Genomic DNA, 15,421 nt, shown 5'->3' with positions numbered 1-15,421 from the left:
CCCTGGGACCCTATGGCAACCCGCCACCCCCAGCCCCAGGTTCATGCTGTGTGAGCTGACCTCTCCCTCTCGCCTTGGAAACTCACCTCCCCTCAGAGAACTCTGAGATCTCCTCATCCGTGCTGGCGTAGCCATTCTCTGGGGAGGGAGGAGGGAGGAGTGTTGAGAGGCCCCAACAGAGTGAGGGGAGAGGGGGTGGCCTCCTCCCACATCTCATCCACTGGCATCAGCTTGGGGCTCCTGAGGGAGTTCTGGGGAGGGGAGGGTCCTCCCAGGGATTGGAGCTAGGGAGCACTGGGAGAACCCAGAAGCCTCGAGGCCTTTGCCCACAGCCACCATACCCTGCTGCACATTGTAGATGAGGGCCTGAAGCTCTGGGTGTGCCTCCGCCTTCTCTCGGAGGGCATCCAGGAGCAGGTGGTTCTGAGAAGAACCTGCTATGTCTGTCTGCCTCAGCCGTCCCTCCAGCAGCCGGATCTGGGCCTCCTTCTGTGCCACCTGTAGCCCCTGTGGGCAGAGAGCCAGGCCTGAGGTCACCCTCCCCAACCTGGGATTGTGAACACCCACATCACCACCCTCACAGAACCTGCTCCTGAGACACCCTGGGGGGTGCCCTTCCCCAACATCACCCTCAAACCAGCCCCAGAGCTGGGCTAACTCCCACACATCACCCTCGAACCTGCCCCAGAGCCAGGCTAACTGCCCGACATCACCCTCAAACCTGCCCCAGAGCCGGCTAACTCCCCGGCATCGGGCTAACTCCCCGGCATCACCCTCGAACCTGCCCCAGAGCCGGGCTAACTCCCCGGCATCACCCTTGAACCTGCCCTAGAGCCGGGCTAACTCCCCAACATCACCCTTGAACCTACCCCAGAGCCGAGCTAACTCCCACACATCACCCTCGAACCTGCCCCAGAGCCAGGCTAACTGCCCGACATCACCCTCGAACCTGCCCCAGAGCTGGGCTAACTCCCCAACATCACCCTTGAACCTACCCCAGAGCCGGGCTAACTCCCACACATCACCCTCGAACCTGCCCCAGAGCCAGGCTAACTGCCCAACATCACCCTCGAACCTGCCCCAGAGCCAGGCTAACTGCCCGACATCACCCTCGAACCTGCCCCAGAGCCGGCTAACTCCCCGGCATTGGGCTAACTCCCCGGCATCACCCTCGAACCTGCCCCAGAGCCGGGCTAACTCCCCGGCATCACCCTTGAACATGCCCTAGAGCCAGGCTAACTCCCCAACATCACCCTTGAACCTACCCCAGAGCCGGGCTAACTCCCACACATCACCCTCGAACCTGCCCCAGAGCCAGGCTAACTGCCCGACATCACCCTCGAACCTGCCCCAGAGCCGGCTAACTCCCCGGCATCGGGCTAACTCCCCGGCATCACCCTCGAACCTGCCCCAGAGCCAGGCTAACTGCCCGACATCACCCTCGAACCTGCCCCAGAGCCGGGCTAACTCCCCGACATCACCCTCGAACCAGCCCCAGAGCCGGCTAACTCCCCGGCATCGGGCTAACTCCCCGGCATCACCCTCGAACCTGCCCCAGAGCTGGGCTAACTCCCCGGCATCACCCTTGAACCTGCCCTAGAGCCAGGCTAACTCCCCAACATCACCCTTGAACCTACCCCAGAGCCGGGCTAACTCCCCAACGTCACCCTCGAACCTGCCCCAGAGCCGGGCTAACTCCCCAACGTCACCCTCGAACCAGTCCCAGAGCCGGGCTAACTCCCCAACGTCACCCTCGAACCTGTCCCAGAGCCGGGCTAACTCCCACACATCACCCTCGAACCTGCCCCAGAGCCGGGCTAACTCCCCGGCATCACCCTTGAACCTGCCCCAGAGCCAGGCTAACTCCCCAGCATCGGGCTAACTCCCCGGCATCACCCTTGAACCTGCCCCAGAGCTGGGATAACTCCCCGACATCACCCTCAAACCTGCCCCAGAGGCAGGCTAACTCCCCGGTATTGGGCTAACTCCCTGGCATTGGGCTAACTCCCTGGCATCACCCTCGAACCTGCCCCAGAGCCAGGCTAACTCCCCGACATCACCCTCGAACCTGCCCCAGAGCCGGGCTAACTCCCACACATCATCCTCGAACCTGCCCCAGAACCGGGCTAACTCCCCGACATCACCCTTGAACCTGCCCCAGAGCCGGGCTAACTCCCACACATCACCCTCGAACCTGCCCCAGAGCCGGGCTAACTCCCCGACATCACCCTTGAACCTACCCCAGAGCCGGGCTAACTCCCCAACGTCACCCTCGAACCTGCCCCAGAGCCAGGCTAACTCCCCAACGTCACCCTCGAACCTGCCCCAGAGCCGGGCTAACTCCCCAACGTCACCCTCGAACCAGTCCCAGAGCCGGGCTAACTCCCCAACGTCACCCTCGAACCTGCCCCAGAGCCGGGCTAACTCCCTGGCATCACCCTCGAACCTGCCCCAGAGTCAGGCTAACTCCCCAACGTCACCCTCGAACCTGTCCCAGAGCCGGGCTAACTCCCACACATCACCCTCAAACCTGCCCCAGAGCCGGGCTAACTCCCCGGCATCACCCTCGAACCTGCCCCAGAGCCAGGCTAACTCCCCAGCATCGGGCTAACTCCCCGGCATCACCCTTGAACCTGCCCCAGAGCTGGGATAACTCCCCGACATCACCCTCAAACCTGCCCCAGAGGCAGGCTAACTCCCCGGTATTGGGCTAACTCCCTGGCATTGGGCTAACTCCCTGGCATCACCCTCGAACCTGCCCCAGAGCCGGGCTAGCTCCCTGACATCACCCTCGAACCTGCCCCAGAGCCGGGCTAACTCCCACACATCATCCTCGAACCTGCCCCAGAACCGGGCTAACTCCCCGACATCACCCTTGAACCTGCCCCAGAGCCGGGCTAACTCCCACACATCACCCTCGAACCTGCCCCAGAGCCGGGCTAACTCCCCGACATCACCCTCGAACCTGCCCCAGACCAGAGACTTGGCCCCCACCCTCCTTAACTTTCCTCACGTCCACATGTTAGTGGAGGTTGCCTTAGGCTACACTTCCTTGTTACGGGATGAACTGTGTCCCCACCCTCCCAAATTCCTATGTTGACACTCTAACCCCCAGTACCTCAGAATGTGACTGTATTTGGAGATAAGGTCTTGAAAGAGGTAATTATGCTAAAGTGGGGTGTTTAATCCAATATCACTGGTGGCCTCAGAAGAAGTTAGGACACAGGCACACACAGAGGGGACACAGCATGAAGTGAGAGGCAGTCCTTTACAAACCAAGGAGAAAGGCCTCAGAAGCAACCAGTCCTGCCGATACCTTAATCTTGGACTTCTAGCTCGGAACTGAGAAAATCAATCTGTGCCGTTTGGACCCCCAGTCTGTGGTACTTTGTCACAATAGCGCTAACAGACAGACTAACACAGTCCCCTGTAACACAGAGTACAGCTGGAGCTTCCTGAGGACAGGAAGTGAGTCTCCCCAGCCCCCTTGCCAGAGTTACGCTGCGTGCATGCTGTGTGGTGTCTGTCCCCAGAGACCACAGGCCCCAGCAGGAAGGTGGCACATCCTCTGGCCAGCTGTCAGGGAGAGAGGACAGGAGCCCAGGACATGCCAAGGGACATCCGAGGTTCCAGTGTAAACCTTCCTGAGTGGAACGTGGTCTGTCTGTTTCCCACTGCCCCAGCCCCAACATACACACTTCTCTAACACACTCGAGCCCTGCTGGGGACGGGCCTGGACCAGACACATAGGGTCACTTCTAAGGGAGGCCCTGCTATGTGACAGGCACCGTGCAAAGCCACTGGCATGCATCACCTTGCGAGAGCAAGCAAGGAGCTTATTGTCACTGCCCCAGCTTTAGAGCTTCGGAATCAGAGGCTGGGAGGTGAGGCAACTTGCTCTGGCCTGTAAGTGACGTGGTCAGGAGCCAGGCCCGTGGGCTTCCCCAGGAGGGGAGAGGACAGAGGCGCCTGTGACTGCAGGCCCCTGACCCCCACCCCAGGAGGTGAGCTGCTGGCCCACCTTGTCGATGGATGCCTTGAGGAAGTTGTCCAGCAGGAGGCGGGCTTCAGCCAGGGAGCAGGAGCTGATGACCACGGATGTGTCCGTGGAGTCCAGTTCCTCCTATGATGGAGAGGCAGGGACCCCTTGTCACCGAGGCTGCCCCCCCCAACCCCGCATCCCTCCTGCCTCCACCCCAGCCGGGCGAGGCCCCATGGGCACCTTGGTCTCCTCCAGCTGCACAATGGTGGCCTGGCAGTCGGTGATGCTGTCATTGATATAGTCAATGTTGGCCGCCAGCACCTCGATCTCCTCGGCCAGCTCCTGCAGGCCCTTCTCCTCCTCTGGGCTCTCAGCCTGCAGCCGCTCCCGCTTCCTCCGCAGCGCCTCCTGCAGGAGGAACAGCTCCTCCCTTTTCTGCAGGGAGGGTGATGGACAAGCCTCGGGTTGCCGCCCAGCCCTGCCCACCGTTCCCCTCAGGCCCCCCTGTGCCTCTGGATCCCAGAGCAGGCACAAGGAGTGGGTGGAAAGGGGATGAGGAGGTCTGATGAGCCAGGGACGTCAGAAATGGCAGAGGACCGGTGAAGGGGAGATGGCAAGGGAACAGGGGCAGGAGCCCCGGGCTCCTTGTGGTCAGGCCCACCTTGATGAGCCGCTCCATGTCAGCCTCTAGGTTGACAATGGTCATCCTCTGCATGACGATGTCAATGATCCTCCGTTCCAGGGACTGCCACTTGAGCCTCGCAGCCTTACTGAAGCTCTGGCTGGCCCCCTTCTTCTGGAACTTCTTTCTGGGAGACAGATGCACAGGGAATTGGTTGGGAGCACTCCCCTTTTTAAAGTTTTTTTTTTTTTTTTCAGGTTTTCTGTATGTGTTCAGTCACTTAGCACTGTTAATAATATGTTCTTTGGGGGAAACATGCATTTTTTAAATCATTTTGTTGTATTTTATTTTAATTCCCACTCCCTATTTCCCCATCCCCCTGCCTACCTGGTTAGGAGCACTCTCAACCTCTGCAGCTCCACGGACACCCCTGCACGCCCCCCACCCCGGAGTTGATAGCCATGGTGACCCGTCACAGGACCCCACTTCCCCCAGGCTCGCCTCTCCCTGGCCCTGCCCATCCGCCTCACCTGGCAGGGCGGGCGCCATTGACAGCAGGTGCAGCGTGGTCCCCCAAGAAGTGGTTGATTTTGCGGTTCCATTGGCGCACGATGCTGGAGACAGAGCGCGCCCCTGATTCAGCCTCAGAGGAGGTAGTGCTGGCTGACACCTCAGCCCCCGAGTCCAGCATGGGCGGCTTCGGTCCTGCACGTCCTGCCACCCGCTCAGACATGGGCTTGGCCAGGCGCCTCAGTGCGGAAACCTGGGGTCGAGAAAAGAGGAACCCAGTGAGCGGAGGGGGGGGGGCCCTGGAACTGGTGAAAAGGCCCAAATTGGGGGGGTGCCAGATGGGGCAAATACAGGATGGAGCTTGCTCCATCCTCGCCTGAGCTTGGGACTGAGAAAGAGCCAAGGGCTCTCTGATGTGAAATGAACACAGGGAGACATCAACCTTTTTCATTAAGGTCTCAGACCTCTGGGACCAGAGCCCGCAGCCCTGCCCTTCATGCCTCAGCCCTCTTGTTGAGAAAGGCCCTCGTAACGGGCCTCACACAGCCTCTGCTCCACTCTGCGTGCTGAGTGACAAAGCAGAGCCAGAGCCACCGGTGTGACTTGGTCCCTCCTGACTCGGGGAGAACTCAGGAGAAGGGGAGCAGCGTCTCTCTCACCTCCTGGGTTTTCCTCCTCAGGACCATTTCCTGCTGCCGCTTCTGGGACTCCAGCGCTCGGATCTGAAACTGTGGGTGAGAGAGGGGGGTTGGAGTCCACACTCAGGCTCCACGGCCTGGTCTGCCCAGCTCTGTAGGCAAAAGCCTGGCTTTTGGGCGGATTCTCGTACAGCCCAAACCTATTGTTAATATGGGGCCCCGAGTTCGGCTCCCCTTCCCAGAGGTCACAGTGCAAACCCTTCTCTTGGTGCAGGAAATCCCCTCAGCCTCTTGTGCACACCATGGCCGGGAAGCTGGGACCAGCAGGCTCCGGGCCGGGAGCCACACAGTCCCAGCTCTGGCTTGCCGGCAACCCTGGGCAAGGGCCTGCCCTCTCTGGGGCTCGAGTCTCCCCCCACCCCCCTGCACTACAGGGGGTGGACCAGAAGCCTCTTGTGCTTGTTCCCTCCCATGCCAGGCTGCATCCTGCTGCAGGTGCGACTGTTACTGCTTAGGGTCGTGGGAGCCAAGGGGCAGCCAGGCACACAGTGAGGCGGTGGCCCGCAGGGGCTGCCCCTCACCTCCTGGCGCCGCTGTTCCTTCTTTAGCTGAGCGATCTCCCGGTTCCTCTTAGTCTCTACCAGCCGTCGCCGCTGCTGCTCCTCACGCATCTGCTTCATCAGGGCCACCTGGGATGGGCAGGGGTGGCGGTGGGGCGGAGGGGTGAGGTGGGGCTGGGCAGTGGGGACCCACACCCTCTGGGGAGCACCTGGCTCTGAGGATGTTGGGCAGGGGCGGTAGCCTGCCAGGCAGCACTGGCTTGGGGCTCAGGGGTCTGGAGCGAGGGGTCTGCTCCTATTCCTCCTTGGGAGATGAAACTGCCCCAGCACCTGGGCAACCTGCTGGAAGGAGTGGCCTTCCTGCCAGCCCAGCTGTGCCGGTGCAACCACTCTGCAAGGTTTAACTCCACCCCCCACTTCCAAATGTCACAGCCCCTGGTGGCCCCTTCCCCAAGCCACCATCCTGGGTCTGGCCATTCGAGGACCAGCCAGGGGTTGCTGGAGGCAGGTTATCCCACGTGGGTGGAACACTTTCCTCTCTCCCACAGACAGCTGAGCAGCAGACAGGGCTGAGGCGAGGGTCCAAGCCACATCCCAGGGCCAGGCTCACAGTGACAACAATAAGAGCCACCACCGTTTATCGAGAACATGCTATACACCAAGCACCGTTCTCACAACAGTCACACGAGAGAGGCATTACCATTCTCATTGTAGAAACAAGGAAATGAACCTCAGACAGACATGCACGGTCAGACTTTTGGCCCAGGTCATTTTGCCCCCCAAATCTAGCTCCTACTATAGCCCCAGGGATGACAGCATGCCAGTCCAGAGCAAAGCTGGCGATCAGGTACAGACAGCCTGGAAGCTGGAGTTGTCAGAGCCATGGAGAAGGCACAGAGAACACCCTCGGTGCGGCGGGAGATGACCCAACCTGATAGAGAGCCGTGCACCTGGGACACTGCGGCGTCTGCCCCCTCCCACCAGGTCCCGGTGCCCGAAGCACGACAGTGCAACGTACACAGGGCTTTAGACACTTTCCCAGTGACAGGGAAATGAGAGTCGCGCGGAGGCTGATCCTTCCTCTGCCACTGAGGCCTCAGACATGACGAGGAATATCACCAGCCTGCGCTGCCCTGAGGACAGTCTTGAGAGGAAACGGCCTGGGAGGGAGGGAGGCAAGGCTATAAGGGGGCTGGGGGTTGGGGGGAGGGGGTTGGCTTCTCTCTCAGAGGGAAGGCTCTGCAGGGGTAAATCTACAGACAAGAGGAGGGCTCGCTGCTGCCGGGTCTTCAGGGTCCAGAATGAGTGTTTTCCCCAAGGACTGGCACTGAACAGAGCAGCCCAAGCCTGACCTGAGCCGGTGGTATCTGCTGGGGTAAGGGGTCAGAGGCTTCCTGGGGAAGAGCTGTGTCCCCCTAGACGGAGGGCCATCCGCCCAATGTTGCACGCCTCACTTTCCCATGTAAAAAATAGGAATAATAACAGGACCTCCTTCATGAGGATCTCCTCAGGATTTTAGTATGCTCATGCATATTAGGCAACTAGCCTAGAACCTGGCCACAGTAAGCACTCAAACAATGGTAATTATTGTTATCATTACCATAGGCAAAGCCTGCCCCCAGGAGAGGCCTCACAGGTACTCCCGTGGCTTGGCCGCAACTCTGGTGCAGGTTCCTACAACAGGGGGCAGTATTGAGCGGCACGCCCTGGAGATCCACACCTGCCCCTCTCCTGGGAGAGGTGGTTCCCCCCCCCACCCCCCCCACCCCGGGACGAGGACCGGCTTAGAGGACAGTGTCCAGGACCAGGACAGGCTGACTTATGCAATGCTGCTGTGTCTCAAGAAGGCTGTCCACGCTCATAGTGATGATTATTTTTAACACGGTAAGTGGATTCTAAGAAGACATCCATGGCCACCCCCCTGACCCCTACCTTGGCCTTCTTCATCTCAGCCACCTCGGCCTGCAGCTTCTTCAGCTCCCTCTCGTAGCGGGACTGGTTTTTGAGCAGCCGCGCGTGCTCCTTCTGCGCAGCCTGCAGCTTCTGCAGGTCCCGGTTCATCTCCCGCAACCGCTTCTCGTAATCCGCCTTGATCTTGTTGGCCTTCTCCTCCGTGTAGCATTCCATGGTGCCTGAGAGCGGCAAGAAGCGGCTGTCAGTGCCACGTGCCCAAGTGTTCTATCAGCTTCGGGCTCAGAGGGCGTGTGGCGGGGAGCAGGAGCCTGGGTTCTAGTCTCCCTGCAGGACCGTGAGCAAGTCACACCCGTCTGTGTGCCTGTTTCCCATTTACACAATGAGGGGATCAGGCTGGAAGATGCCAACTCCCCTTCCTGCTCCGACATTCTATTGGACCTTGAGGGAGTGTTTTCATCTCAAAATCTCTGAGCCCCCAGTCACCAGCTTCCTGCGAGGGTACTGTGGTCCACTCCTGCTGGCTCGGTTGGGACCCATGACTGGAGGAAAGGGCGAGGCCAGGGGGAAGGAAAGAGCTAGTAAGAAGACAGTGATGTGGGCCAGAGCAGAAGGAATAAGCAGATTCTCTAACCTTGACCTTTGCTACCTGAAATGCCTACAGGCGTCTCCATGGAGATGTGTCGCAGACATCTCCAACTTAAAAGGCACAAAACCAGACTCCCAAGCTCTGTCTCCCTCACCCTAGCCAGGCTTCCCCATCTCCACAGATGTCATCACCACCCTTCCAGAAACTTGAAGCCCGGAAACATCCTTGGCTCCTCTTACATCCTCCACCCAGTCAATCAACAGAACCACCACTTTCATTCCCCTTCTGAGCAGCCAGTGACCCACCCCCAACACGCTCTTAAAACCTACAGCCCATCCCTCTCTCCAAACTCCACACCTTCCCGTCTTCCTCAGAGAAGAAAGTGATGTCCTTAAAAATGACGGGCGTGACCTGGCCCCTGTAGTTCTTCCATTATCCCATCTCCTGCCGCTGTGTTTGAGCTGCCTGCCCCTTGTCATTCCACCACATGCCAGGCACACTCCCGCCACCGGGGCTCGGCATCTTCTCTGCCTGCGGTGCTCAGCCCGTGCTCACTCTCCGCTAGCCCTCTCTCACCTCCTTGGGGTCTGCTCACATGTCACCTTCTCCGTGACGTCTTCCGTGACCACCCTTTATAAAACTCCACTCTACTCCACTCCCCGCCGTGCCCTGTCCTCCTTCCCTGCTTCATCTTTTCCATGGTACTGATCACCATCGGGCACGTCACAGACTCTGCTTATTTATCTTATTTATGTCTGTCTCTCCCCCCCCAGAACGTACACGTCACGAGGCAGGGATTTTGCTCACCCCAATATCTCTAGCGCCTAGAATAAGGCCAGCTCTGTAGGAGTGAATGAATGAAACCATGATTGAATGAATGTGCTAAAGAGCAAGTATAAAGAAGATAGAACGCAGGGCGCCTGGGTGGCTCAGTCGTTAAGCATCTGCCTTCGGCTCAGGTCATGATCCCGGGGTCCTGGGATCGAGCCCCACATCGGGCTCCCTGCTCAGTGGGAAGCCTGCTTCTCCCTCTCCCGCTCCCCCCTGCTTGTGATCCTTCGCTCGCTGTGTCTCTCTCTGTCAGATAAATAAATAAAATCTTAAAAAAAAAAAAGAAGAAGAAGAAGAAGATAGAATGCAACAGTCGGTTTGTTAATCGGTTTAAAGGAAAATATGCAAGGAACTGAATGTAGAAAAAAAGCTGAGGACACATCATGCCCATGGCACATCATGTCCATGTGCCTAGGGAAACAAAGGATTCTAATACTCAAGATGCTAATAAAATAATAAGAAGTAAAACGTAGCATAGAAGTCAGGTCGGGCATAGACGTAGGTGACAGTGGGCCAGAGGGCCACAGTCCAAGGGTCAGAAGACCAGGTAGATCCCCAAGGTGCCAGCTGCTGGGGGGTTTGTGAGAGCGGAGGGCCCCAGGGGAAAGCGAGCACCGGGGTCGGCGGGGGGGGTGGCCTCACTGAGGTTCTGCAGCACGCGGTCACGCTCCAGCTGTGTGTCCCGGATCTTGTTCTGAAGCAGAATCAGCTTCTCCTCGTACTGGTGCTTTAGAGTCTGCAGTCGCCTCTGGCTGTTCTCCAGCTCATCAATCAGCTTCTGCTTGATCTCGATCTCACACGTCAGGTCGGCCAGGTCGGCCTGGAAGTTCACCTCTGTGGGGCAGAGACAGGCTCCATCCAGTGCCAGGGGCTTAGGGCGGGAGGGGGTGCGGGGGCTTTCTGTTGGTCGGCCACGGCCAGTCAGTGGCCAGAGGCTGGAGGCAATGGTAAGTCCCATGGTGGGTAAGGGCCGCCAGGTGAGGCGACACATTGGAAGACTGGCCTCAGAAACTGGAGGCTGGCCCAGGATCTGGGGGCGGGGGGATGTCTAGGCATCCCACCACCCCTGCTGTGCCCTAGAGGCCAAGGTCTATCTGGCACGGGACCCAGCCTAGGGGAAGGAGGGCTGTGGGTCAGAAACGGTGGCAGGGCAGAGCTGACAGGGCAGGTGCCCCCATTTAGAGGAGTGGGTTTCGGCACCATTCGAGGCCCGGCTCTGCACCTACCACGCTGGGTAAAGTCACTAGACTTCTCTGGGCTTGGGGGAGTTCCGAACACCTATGCACAGGGTTGTAGTGAGGACTGAAAACCCCATGCCACATGGAGGGTTGAGCGCAGTGGTGCCTGGCATATAATGAGCACTGTCATCCTTATCACTACTGTTGTTTTTGTCGGTGGTGGTGGTGGTGGCATGTCTGGGAGTTCCAGGCACTGGACGTCCACATTCTTTGAGAATTCAAGTAAGGACTGACCCCAGCCAAGGGGCATCTGGCCCAGGGTCTTGTAACTGGAAGGTCTGAGCAGTTTCTCCGGGCCCAGTGCTGACTGTCAGCCCACCCCCAGCACCTGCCATTCGGCAAGTCGCCTCCCCCTGCCCCAGCCTGGGCACACGCACCCTTCTCGTCAGGGTCTGAGTCCGAGTCCACCAGGCTCCCCTCACTGCCCGAGTCCTCGTCTTCATCCTCACGCCCCTCCTCCTCCTCACAGCCGCTCTCGTCTGGCTCTTCCTCCTCCTGAGCACCAAGCACCATCAGAGGTGGCCAGTGGGCCCTCCTCACTCAGCCTGGGCCTGGCCTCAGGGAGGAGAGCCCAGAAGCCAAGGGAGTCTGGACAAGGCTTCAGGTGTGTCAAGAGGGCGGGGAATGGGGCAGACCACGGTCAGGGCCCTTTGTGCCCACCCCCAGTCCCAAAAGAGTACCACCTGACTCCCCCAACAGCCTGGGCAGAAACCCTCTGGGAGAGCCTCCCTGCCCAGCCTCACCCATTTGGGATGAAGTGGGGGAACTGAGGGATGGAGACCACCAAGGCAACCAGTCAGCCATATGAGGAAGCTCAGGGACCAATTCAACTGGAGGCAGGCCTAAGCCCCTCCCCCACCCTGCCAAGGTGGTCATGGGGTTCCCTCCACTCAGCAGGGGCGGTGGGGAGGGATAAGCATGGAGAGGGGAGGAGACAGGGGCAGTCCCTCACCTCCTCAGCCTCATTCTCGTCGGTCTCCTCACTGTTTTCCTGTTGGAGTTTTGCCCTCTTTTTGAAGGCCTCCTTCTCTGGGCTGCCCAGGAATGAAGGGTAGGCCAGGTTAGCTTTGAGCATGTGGCAAGGGGTGTAGGAGAGGGCAGGAGGATGGGGCTGGGTTCCTGTTCTGCAGAGAATCTGGCTGCTCCTCTCTACCCCCAATCTAGAATTAACCCTGGGTCATCTCCACCCTCCCTCCCCTTGGGGCAAGGTGCAGCATTAGAGAAAGGTGGGTGGCTTCTGCCCAAAAAGCTAAGCAAATGTGCTCAGTGAGTTCCCAAGCAGCCCCGGGGCAGCCCCCCGCTACAGGCAGGCAGGCAGCCATGCTCCTGGAGAGCCTGCAGAGCCGTGGGTGCACTCCGCTCACCTCTTTCTCCGCTGCCTGACCTCCTTCTTCTTGAGCCGCTCCAGGTCCTGCTTGGCCCTGCGGATCACCTCAGAGGCATCCTCCATGGAGCTGACCGGGCTGCCCCCGAAGGCCGGAGTGCCCGGAGATGCACCCAGGGCGTAGGGGCTCCGAGCCGAGGCCCGGGAGAGGCTGCGGCGCAGGGACTCATTCATGGCCTCACTCTCCAGGAGCTTCGTCCTGCATGGGGAGAGCCAGCAGTTGGGGCCAGGTGAGCCCCGGGCTCTGGCCCGGCCCAGGCCCTCCTCCACCGCTCCCAGATATGCTGGGGCACACTCACCGCAGCTCCTCAATCTCCCGGATGTAGTTCTGGATCAGAGCACCAATGGCCTCATTACCATCACCTGGAGAGGGAAGGTGGCAGAGGGCAATAGAGAAGGTAAGGAACGTAAGGACCTGCGGCTCGGAACTGGTGCTCTGGTACCAGGGCCTCCGATAGGGTACCACACACGGGCCTTTCCCCAAAAGGAATCTACATCGAAGAAACACCAGTCCCTGGGACGGGTATATGCAAGCACTGCTGGAAACAACCAAGCTCCATCCAGAGAGGGCTGCTATCAGTGTTCACCATCCTCACATAGGGAATGCTGTGCAGTTTATAAGAATCAACTAGATTTCTATGTTTTAACATGGAAAGATCTCCAAAGCATAATGCTAAGTGAAAATGGGAAGTCACAGGACAATACATATGGTCTCATACACAGAAAAAGAAAGGGCAGTATATAGTCTCACACACACACACACACACACACATCTATGTGCATATGTACATATGAATATATATTCACACTTGTAGCAAAGGTACTGAGAAAGGTGTGGGAAAATGTGCATGGAGCTACTTCTAAGTAGAGAGGACGTGGAGTGGAGAGTTTAGTGAGGGAGGATTTTAACCTTTATACACCCATGTTACGCAAGGAGGATGTATTCGCGTATTGCTTATGGTCATAAAAAAAGGTTTAAAATCAATTGGGGCGTCTCTGGGGGGCTCAGTCAGTTAGGCATCTGACTCTTGATTTCGGCTCAGGTCATGATCTCAGGGTCGTGAGACTGAGACCCACGTGCGCTCTGTGCTCAGTGGGGAGTCTGCTTGAGATTCTCTCTCTTCCTCTCCCTCTGCTGCTGACCACCCCCCACCTCTCTCTCTCTTTCTCTCTCAAATAAATAAATCTTTAAAAAAAAAATCAACTGGAAAAAATTCATAAATGCATTGCTCTGTGAATTGATTGGCTGGCCCAGCTTGCCTAATATCCTAGGGCAGGTATGGGGAGAGGGGGTCCCGGCCTGTTGGGTGCCTGAGCTGGCCTGGTGCACCCCGACTCACCGGCCTTGGCCAGGAGCAGATTGGCTTCCTGGCTCATGAGATGAGTGACGCGGTTGTTGATGGCATCGATGGCCTCCTGCATGGCCTTCACCCGCAGACGCAGTGCCCCGTTCTCCTTCTGCAGCATGGCATTCTCCCGGAACAGGTCGCTATAGCCCTCGGCACCATCCTCTCCAATCACCCTCTTGCCCTGGGAGGAGGGGCAGGCAGGGAGCAGTCAGGGGCTAGAGCTTGCAGGGCGGGGAAGGGTTGATGATACACCTAGCAGCACCGCCAATCTCCCCGCCCCCACCCCGTGTTTCCTAAGACACAGCTCCTGTCTCCAGGGCTCTCCTTGACAACCGGCAAGTCCAAATTCTATAACCAGCCATTCCAGCCTTCCCCAATCTCACCTTGACTTACCCTTCCACCACCTACCTTCATATCACCATAAGTGCTGACCCAAGGGCCAAAACCCTAAGGGGCCCAGGCAGTTGGCATAAATGAGTCTGAGTACAAAACAACAGGGAGCAGTGGGGACCGGAGTTAACAGAGTCACAGACTCAGTCCCAAATGGTCAGCAACTATGCCACTCTAGACAACGTAGTGCTATATGTTGTTAGGTCTTCACGTTTTTCGGGAAAAACTGAAATTCCCTGATTTTCAGAAAGGTAGGCAACTAAGTTGCATTCTTTTAGAACAAAAGGGCAAGCCAAACCAAAACCCATTTGTGTACCATTCACACCATGGGCTACCAGCAGCCATTGACTTTTGCCTTAGTCATATGGAATTAGACACTTCCCCAAGAAGCACGCATTTTTCCCATCTCTGTTCCTATGTGCATGGCTTGATTGCATCCGGGAATACCTGTTCCACTTGCTTTTGATGATATCTCACCCATTTTTCAAAATCTACACAGAAGGCCCCCTCCTTTGTGAGGCCTTCCCTGACTGAGCACCTGAGTGAAGAGGGCGAGCTCTCTCCTCTGCCCTGCCCCCAGGCACACTGGACTACTCATGTGGTCCCCATCAATTATTCTTATTCTGTACCACAGTCTAGGAATCTCATCTGGCCCAACGCAGCCTAGTCAGCGGACATGAAAGCACAAGGCAGAGCATCTGTCCTGGGCATCAGAGCTATGTTGTGGAACAGCTGAGTGCCCTCCTTGCTCTTAGGTGCTAAAACCCCAGGGGCTCTGACTGTGCTCGATTCACCCAGGTGAGCCCCCTCATCATGGCCGGCACATAGCCAATACTCAGGAAGCAGCGGGGAATGGGTGGAGAGGTGAGGGAGTGGTGGGAGGCATGCCGAAGACCTCGGGCCCACCATGCCTGGGAGTGTGCTCACCGCCTTGTACTCCATCAGCTCCATCTGCAGGCGAGCAATCTCGGCCCGCAGGGCACTGATCTGCTGGCTCGTCTTGTCCTGGTTCACCACCACCTTGTTCTTGATGTTGCGGGCCCGATTGGCGTATTTGAGTGTGTTGAGCGTCTCCATGAAGTCCCGGTCTGAGGGGCTCACACAGGCAATCATGATGGTCTGGCTGGGGGGGGGCGGGTAGTGCCGTAGGAGAGTGAGGTTCGAGGGGCACAGCCAAGCCCCCAGAAGCATCACTCCAGGGCAGAGGCCCCTGCTCCCAACCCATTCCCCTACTGTCTTAATGGCGTAAGGACCTGGGCATTCACCAGGGCAGCACCTGGACCACCTGGCCACGGGGTTCCTTCCAACCCACAGTGAAGGCGGCTGACAGTGTGATATGTATTTCCTTAGTGGTTTCCATCCATTACCCCATTTGGGCTCTATCACTTCAAGACTATCTCTCCCTGATTTCAGACAA

At 58.2% G+C, this 15,421-nt stretch overlaps 1 protein-coding gene across 3 annotated transcripts in view; it reads right to left on the bottom strand.

Annotated features, from left to right (window-relative positions):
* KIF21B (kinesin family member 21B) overlaps nucleotides 1-15,421 on the bottom strand; it is a 50,455-nt gene that overhangs the window by 16,794 nt on the left and 18,240 nt on the right. For all 3 annotated transcript variants that reach the window (XM_028120298.2, XM_028120299.2, XM_028120300.2), the window contains 16 exons: nucleotides 14,932-15,127; nucleotides 13,606-13,795; nucleotides 12,565-12,628; nucleotides 12,246-12,464; nucleotides 11,834-11,915; nucleotides 11,259-11,376; nucleotides 10,286-10,477; nucleotides 8,245-8,444; nucleotides 6,334-6,441; nucleotides 5,774-5,842; nucleotides 5,135-5,367; nucleotides 4,644-4,791; nucleotides 4,223-4,417; nucleotides 4,022-4,123; nucleotides 342-507; nucleotides 87-138 (listed from right to left, as the gene is read on the bottom strand). In XM_028120298.2, the coding sequence (XP_027976099.1) occupies nucleotides 87-138; nucleotides 342-507; nucleotides 4,022-4,123; nucleotides 4,223-4,417; nucleotides 4,644-4,791; nucleotides 5,135-5,367; nucleotides 5,774-5,842; nucleotides 6,334-6,441; nucleotides 8,245-8,444; nucleotides 10,286-10,477; nucleotides 11,259-11,376; nucleotides 11,834-11,915; nucleotides 12,246-12,464; nucleotides 12,565-12,628; nucleotides 13,606-13,795; nucleotides 14,932-15,127 (2,334 nt within the window). The remainder of the gene's footprint in view (nucleotides 1-86; nucleotides 139-341; nucleotides 508-4,021; nucleotides 4,124-4,222; nucleotides 4,418-4,643; nucleotides 4,792-5,134; nucleotides 5,368-5,773; nucleotides 5,843-6,333; nucleotides 6,442-8,244; nucleotides 8,445-10,285; nucleotides 10,478-11,258; nucleotides 11,377-11,833; nucleotides 11,916-12,245; nucleotides 12,465-12,564; nucleotides 12,629-13,605; nucleotides 13,796-14,931; nucleotides 15,128-15,421) is intronic.

The sequence above is a fragment of the Eumetopias jubatus genome, unplaced genomic scaffold, assembly GCF_037043125.1.
Source record: "Eumetopias jubatus isolate StellerSeaLion01/CBP00866 unplaced genomic scaffold, mEumJub1_p1.0 scaffold_12, whole genome shotgun sequence".
NCBI classification, from domain to species: domain Eukaryota; kingdom Metazoa; phylum Chordata; class Mammalia; order Carnivora; family Otariidae; genus Eumetopias; species Eumetopias jubatus.
Note: the sequence above shows the minus strand (reverse complement) of the source record. Positions and strands in the feature narration are given on the sequence as shown.